General features: G+C 43.2%; 1 protein-coding gene across 1 annotated transcript; it reads left to right on the plus strand.

The window, feature by feature from the left end:
• The first annotated feature begins 5,046 nt into the window (after positions 1-5,046).
• CH25H (cholesterol 25-hydroxylase) lies at positions 5,047-6,411 on the plus strand. Its single transcript, XM_081953571.1, has one exon. The coding sequence runs from the start codon at positions 5,091-5,093 to the stop codon at positions 5,946-5,948; it is 858 nt and encodes a 285-aa protein (XP_081809697.1). The 5' UTR covers positions 5,047-5,090; the 3' UTR covers positions 5,949-6,411.
• Positions 6,412-7,798: the final 1,387 nt, after the last annotated feature.

Below are 7,798 nucleotides of genomic sequence, written 5' to 3' on the forward strand. Positions count from 1 at the left end.
TGCTAGTAATTTACCTACCTTTTTAAAGTGTATCTTTAGCTGTGGCATATGGCAATAGATTGATTTTGTCAGAATTTATGCCCTTGAGACTTTGATCACTGTAAAAAAAAAATATGGAGAGACTGAAATTAGAAGTCACATCTTTAAAATCAGTGGGCAGAGTAATATTTATTTGATAGTGCTGTTGTGCCTTTTGTTTTCCAAAGAACATTCATGTTTCTGGATAGAGAAAATATTAAGTGCATTTGTTGGGGTGGTTCTTTATACACTTGATGATAATGATCCTTTAAGTTGGCATTGACTCCTAGCAATCACTTGGACAAATCCCTGAAATTTCTTGGCAAGATTTCATTTCAGGAAGTGTTTGCCATTGCCTCCTTCTTACTGCTGGGAGGGAGTGACTGGCCCAAGGTCACCCAGTTGGCTTCATGCCTAAAGCAGGACTAGAATTCATAGTCACCTGGTCCCTAGCCTGGTGCCTTAACCACTACACCAGGGGTCACTAAACTTTCAGACCCCAGGGACCACTAAATTCATAATTTTAAATCCCCTGGACCACTAATATGAATTAGTGTCAGGAAGGGGTCCTTCAGGCACTTAGATGCCTGTTGGCAGAGAGAAGCACCCGGGGTCAATCCTAGCTTTGCTGTCCATTGCAGCTACGAATCTCAAATATGGCCAAGAATGAATGTTTGTCTTGTAGCCAGCCCGGGCATACCCTCTCTCTCTAGGATCCCGGCCAAAGTTTCATGTACTGCTCACTGAAGCGCCTGGATTCCCAGGGAGGGAGGGGAGAGCTGTAGCTACTAAGCAGGAGGCCAAGCTAAGTGCCTGAAGGACCCCATCCCATCAGTGAGCAGATTATTTGCTTTGGCAGGCCGATCTGGCCCAGGGGCTGTAGTTTGAGGATTCCTTATTTACTGCAATGTAAAAAAATGCAAGAATGTAAATTTTTTTCTGCAGACCACCAAAATTTTCTCATGGACCACCAGTGGTCCACGGACCACCAGTTGGTGACCGCTGCACTACACCACTCTGGCTCTCTTACATACCTCCCTTCTTCCTATAATAAAGGGAAGAGGAAAGATACCTTGTCATAACTATAAAATATAGCACATGCAATTAATGTTCATATCTACAAGGAATCTTCCTTCTATCCCAAGCCAAGACACTCTACTGTTTTGCCCTTTGCTATCTTGTCTTCTCCAGGCCAACAGAAAAGCAATTTTGATGCTTCTTGAGGGTGACTGATTTGCCTTCTTCCTCTGTCACACGAAGCTGACATGATAACTTGAAGATCAGGAATGGGTAAAATGCCGGTTGCTTCCAGAATTGGACCATCCCTACTCAAGTGGGTTGCTGGCCAGCTCAAGGAAGCAGAGCTTATGGATGTTCCTGTGGTTGTGAAACATCATGTTGTGAGATTGAGTGACAAACCTAATGTGAAGGATTTGAAAGATAGATTGCAAAACCAGTGGAACTATGTCTCATCAGGATATTCAATGATTTCCTGTGACTTGATCAAGCTTGCGTGTCTCCTCAAGTCACGTTGGACATGTTAATCAGCTCCTGACTGATAAAGCATTTCTACCATTACCTAAGAACAATTTTAAAGGCTAGAGTTAATTAAGTAATTATTACTGCTTGTCCCTTTTGTGTATCTTTCCCTGCCACCTCCGATCTTGCAGTTTGTAAACCCACCGCCTCGCCCACATTGGGTATGTATATATGATTGCATATAATATTTTATGAACTGGAAATGAGCCCACAGATTATTGAGTCATAATAAAAGTGCTTAGTGTTCCAGAATAGATAATAATCAGCCAAGGAAGAATTAATAACCCCCACAGAGATTGATAGATAAAGAGACAGAATAATAATTCTGTTAGACCAGGGGTGTGAAAGTCGATTCCATTGAGGACTGCATCACGGTTGTTCACCTCGGGGGGGAGGGGTGTAGAGGTGGGTTGCTCCTAGTTTGGTGTGTGAACCGGTAGTAGCAGTGGTGGGAGGCTCTGCCCACCCACCTCAACGCTTCTGTGCATGCGTGGGGGTGTAGCCTACTCAATGTCACTCATGTTGGGGGTGCCTGTGGTGGGAAAAATGGGCTCCCGAGCTCCATTTCCTGCTGTGATGGCCTCCTGCAACCCTCTGCCAGTAAAAACGGAGGCCAGGAGGGCTGTGTGGCGGTCCTTTGCTGCCTCCGGGGCAGCCCCATGGGCCCGATCTAAGCGCCCCATGGGCCGGATGCGGCCCACAGGCCTTGAGTTTTACACCCTTGTGTTAGACAGACGGATATTAACATGGCTCAGTATTGGAACAATATTAGGGATGTTAAATGAATGTTATTTGCCCCCTGAAAATAAGAACAGCATTTTGCTGAAATTATGTAGGGCTGATCTTCAGCACACCTTTTAGGGAGAGAACAATGGGAACCCTCCGGATCTCTTCATTCTCAGAGGGATACTGAGAATGAAACCACTGTGGCAAGGAGACTGCCTGAAGCGCTACCAGTGGCATCTTCTCTTTCCAGATGACCAAGAAAGCTTCAGCTTTGATATTCAGGATGAGACATCTGAGTTGGGGATGTTCACTGTTTTGTTCTGTTCTGATTCTCTTGAATAAGATGTTTAGGATAGCAGTGTTCCAATATCTCAGGGGTTGCCACAAAGAAGAGGGAGTCAAGCTATTCTCCAAAGCACCTAAGGGCAGGACAAGAAGCAATGGGTGAAACTAATCAAGGAGAGAAGCAATTTAGAACTGAGGAGAAATTTCCTGACAGTTAGAACAATTAATCAGTGGAACAACTTGCCTCCAGAAGTTGTAAATGCTCCAACACTGGAAGCTTTTAAGAAGACATTGGATAAATATTTGTCTGAAGTGGTGTAGCATTTCCTGCCTAGGCAGGGAGTTGACCTCCAAGGTCCCTTCCAACTCTGTTATTCTATTCTAGTCTTTTCTTTCCCAGAATAAGTTGTCCCAATGTCTCTCTGTGATAAGTCCCAGGGACACAACAGTTGAGAAGAACTTCATTGCAATCTGCTTTTCTCTGCACTTCAGCCACAAGGTTTGCTGCTGTCCTCATGGAAAGCAATGTGAGTTACTTTCAAGATAGCAACTGGTCTCAGTTCGGAGCGCCTGTATCACTATCAGTATCGGCCACTAGAGCAACCCCTGTTTCTTTCCCTTGCAGAGTGGAAACCTCATGGATTTTTAAAAAGTTTTGCCATATGACTGTTGCCCTTTGAACGTTCCTATGTAAGAAACTAAAAAAAGAAAAGATGTGGTTTTCAGAGCACGAAAAAAACAGTACTTCGGTCAAATAATGATTGATGGGGACATGCGGGGGTTCCACAAGCTTCCCACCATGATCAACTTGTCCTTCCATGAGATCAAGCCAAACAATAACAAACCACATGGAACCATATCAGTGAGGTGTCGGGTCCCATTCCAACCCCAACCAAAATGGCCACACTCTCTTGAGGAACAAGGACATTCTTGCATTCTATATTCTAACACGTGCACCTAGGAGATCTTCTTCTGCTAGAACATGGAAAATATTTGTTAGTCTTAATCTGACTTCAGCCTGCCTCAGAGGCTCTGATGACAAGATAGAAGCTCCAGTGTGAGCACATACCTTGCCAAATCATTGATAACTCATAACCCAGAGGAATGGATGAACCTTGAAAGCCACCTGAAAGTCAAGGTCAGAATGATAACCCTACTTCATATCGCCATGGTTAGCCTGCCAATACTTTCATTCATTTTATACAATAGCAAAAACATAGGCCGGAGTCCTGAAGGTGGCATCCTATCTAATCTATAAGAATTTTGAGTAGTGAATCTCTCCCCTCACCCCCCTCACCCCCCTAACTCTTAAATGCTGAAAATGCAGGATCAAAATACATAAAGGCGGAAACAGCATTGCAACCCCACTCCAAATTAATGAAATCAATTCTGCTAATCAGAATGTGTATTTAAAAAGACATAAGAACTCTGACAAGAAAACTCCTGCTCTGCATTAACATTTTTAAAACTCCTTCCCCGGTCTAATCCTGTCAAGAACAAAAAGAGATTCAAGCTGGAAATAAGGAGAACTTTTCTGATGGGGAGAACAATCCAGCAATAGAACAGCTCGCTTTCGGAAGTTGTGGGAGCTTCATCACTGGAGGCTTTCAAGAAGAGATTGGACTGCCATCTGTCAGAAATGGTGTAGGGCTGGGATGGCAAATCTATTGCACACATGGTACACGGTGTCCTCTCTGTGGGTACGTGAGCCATCGCCCCAGTTCAGATCTGCCATGTACTGTATACATGTGCTCCTCCCACCGGCTAGCTGGTGGTTGGGTCTCTGCCATACATGTACAAGGGGGCATGTGGGACACACACACACACATGTGCAGGGGTGGGGTGTATGCACAGGAACTGTGTGCGCATTGCACTTTGAGGGTTTGGGCGTGCATGTGATTTGGGCACTTCGTCCGCAAAAGGTTAGCCATCACCACGGACCTTTTAGGTCATCTAGTCCAGCCCCCTGCTCAAGCACGGTGTAGGGTCTCCTGCTTGAGCAGGGGGCTGGACTAGATGACCTACAAGGTCCCTTCCAACTCTGTTAATCTGTATCCTCAGAAACCAAAGCAGAAGCATTCCGACGGTATTCTTTAAAAAGAAAAAAAAGAAAATACACAGATATTTATCATAAAGCTAGATTGTGATCTTTAACTCCCCATTTCTCTTCTGGACTAAATGCCATTAACACAATTCTTTTCAGTGCCGTTCCTATGCCATCCTTTCCTCTACCTGCTTTTCAGCTCCAAACTCTAATGTGTCGTAACAAAAAAGAAAAAACAAAGAAAGAGGGCGGGCGGGCGAAGGAACAGCTCATCCAAGGATAAACATTTGGAAGAAGAGAAGGGAATTTCCTCACCCTCGTCCCTCCCGATACGTTTCTTCAAGAGGAAAAAGGAACTGAACTGATTACTTGCAGGAAATTTTGTTTTCGTTACGTCACCCGCGGGAGCAGTATAAAAGGACTCCGGGCATAAGAACAGCTCCAGTACACAAACGGCACAGCGAGGGCGCCGGCTGCAATGGAAATCAGCACCCACAACGGAAGCAGCAGGCTGCTTTTTTGCAACCAGCCCAATGACTTGCCCGACGCGCTGGCCCTACAACCCCTCTGGGACTCTGTCCTAAGGCGGGAGGACTTGATGAAGTCTCCGCTCTTCCCCGCGCTGTTCAACTTTGCCGTCTATACCGCTTTCTGCCTGCCTTTCGTGGCGCTGGATTTGCTAAGCCCTTGGATCTCCGTCTTGAGGAAGTACAAAATCCAACCGCAGACGTCGCCTACACCGCAGATGGCGGGGCTTTGCCTGGCCCAGAGCATCTACCACCACATCGTCTGCATCTTCCCAGTGACTGTGGCGCATTGGTACTGGAGGCCAATGAGCCTGCCGTGCATCGCTCCCGAGGTACCAGCGCTTCTCCTGCAGGTCGCTGTTTGCTTGCTGCTGTTCGACTTCTTGTCCTTCTTGTGGCATTTGCTCCATCACAAAGTGCCGTGGCTGTACAAAAATTTCCACAAAGTCCACCACAAGCACGTTTCTACCTTCGCTCTGACCACACAGTATGCCAGCGTTTGGGAGCTGCTCTGGTTGGGGTTTTTTGCCGTGGTTGGTCCAATGCTGTTGAGGTGTCATCCGTTGACGGAAATGACCTTCTTCATAGCCAACATCTGGTTGTCAGTAGAAGATCATTCTGGCTATGACCTGCCCTGGTCAACCCACAGACTGGTGCCTTTTGGCTTGTATGGGGGAGCACCTCACCATGATCTCCACCACCTGAAGTTCAAGTTCAACTATGCACCTTACTTTACGCACTGGGACCGGTTATTTGGGACTCTTAGTCACTCTGTGAAGCCAAGCAAAGTCAAGGTCAACCAAGATTAATTTGTATCCTCATCTTTCACCTTATCCTTCCCGAAGTCAATATTTGGAAACTCTGGTGTGAAAACGAAGGGAGGAAATTTGCACTGAACTTATTTATGCGAATATATTTATTCAGATGTTAATATTTCTACTATGAGGTTTGATTGTCATGACACAAACGGTGTGAAAGAGAGAAGAACATATTTTTGTTTTTGGTGATGATATCAGTGCTTTTATAAAGCTGCTAAGAAAAATTGCCTAATATATATAAACAAATATATATATTGCTGGCTGAAGATACATATTTATATTATTATACGTTACATATGTAATTCCTGTGGAATTTGTCTCATCTTCACATTGAAGTGATAAGGCTTCTTTTTGTAAACATTTCTATTCATTTGCTAACCTGAAAGTAGCAGCGATCTTTGTCCTGTGAAATTTAAGTTATTTATATATATTATTTTTATGTGGGTGAAATAAACCAGAATTTGATATTATTCTATTTCTGTTGTCCCATGCACTTTGTGAAAACACTAGAACGGGTTAAAGTGGGTGATCGGTCTGTTAATTGGCTAATAATATGAGGCCATATGTGTAGAGTGTGTGAGTTTATGGGAAAAAAAACACCTTTTGCAGATAAAGAACTGCGATATCGGAGAAGGAAAAGACTTGAGTCTTTGCATTTTGGGGACTTCTGTTTTGCACTTTTTTTTTTCCTGCTCAGGAAAGCAGGAGGAAGAATTATAGTATCCCTCCTGCTGCTTCTGACAGTTTATCCCTCTAGAATTCTTATCACCTTATTTTACAATACTTCCCCTCTCTTTTATTTTAGACATAATGCATTAAAAATGCTACACAGAACTACCAAATACAATATATTTCTATGGCAAAATATGGATAGTGCTTTCTGGGATGGGGTTAGCTGAAGGATCAGAGCCCCAAATTCTTATTCCTAAGTTCCTAAGTGCCTACATAATGATGTGTTACCACTAGTATATAGATAGTCCTCGACTTACAACAGTTCATTTAGTTAAAATGGCCTTGAAAAAAGTGACTTATGACCATTTTTCACACTCCTATTGCAGCATCCCCATGGTCAAATGATCAAAATTAATGCTTGGCAACTGACTCGTATTTATGACGGTTGCATGTCCCCGAGTCACGATCTTCTGACAAGCAAAGTCAATGGGGAAGCCAGATTCACTTAACAACCATATTATTAATTTAATTACTACAATGATTCACTTAACAACTGTGGCAAGAAAGTTGGTAAAATAGTGCAAAACTCACTTAGCAAATGTTTCATATATTTTGGGCTTAATTGTGGTCATAAAGACTACCTGTATATACAGTATAACCATCCCAAAGTTTTCTCAGCAAGATTTGACATTTCACTGTTCCAGATAAATTTAAATTCCAAATTCTATAGTGTGGTTATGCACTACTTGCTAAAAATACGCAATATTGTAGAAAAACAAGTTCTACATTAACAGAACATGAGAAAGTACTGGGAATTTCCCTGTATCCCAATTTTCACAAATGACTACATGATTACATAAACACACACCAGAAGATAATAAATGCAATTTAAATTTAACTTGTTCTATATTTAAAAAAAAAAAAGTATTTTTTTTTCATATAATGGTCTCTAGAACAGAGAGCAAGGTTGCAATTTGGGTTCTGGATTTCTGTCTTGGTTTGAGTTTAGAAAAGAACTTTCTACAGTCATTGAATTGTAGGCTTTATTTATATTCCTTGGACTGCCATATAGATGGTTGTTATCTATATTATAGAAGGCCGAAGTCAGCTGGCCAGTGTACATGCATGCTGGAGCTGAAAGGGCAACAGCTCGCGTGCCCTGACAAATG

Source organism: Natrix helvetica (assembly GCF_964273705.1).
Source record: "Natrix helvetica genome assembly, chromosome: 5".
In the NCBI taxonomy this organism is placed as follows: Eukaryota; Metazoa; Chordata; class Lepidosauria; order Squamata; family Natricidae; genus Natrix; species Natrix helvetica.

Excerpts from the sequence above, each read along its gene's own strand:
- CH25H (XM_081953571.1), top strand. The coding sequence starts at position 5,091 with ATGGAAATCAGCACCCACAACGGAAGCAGCAGGCTGCTTTTTTGCAAC.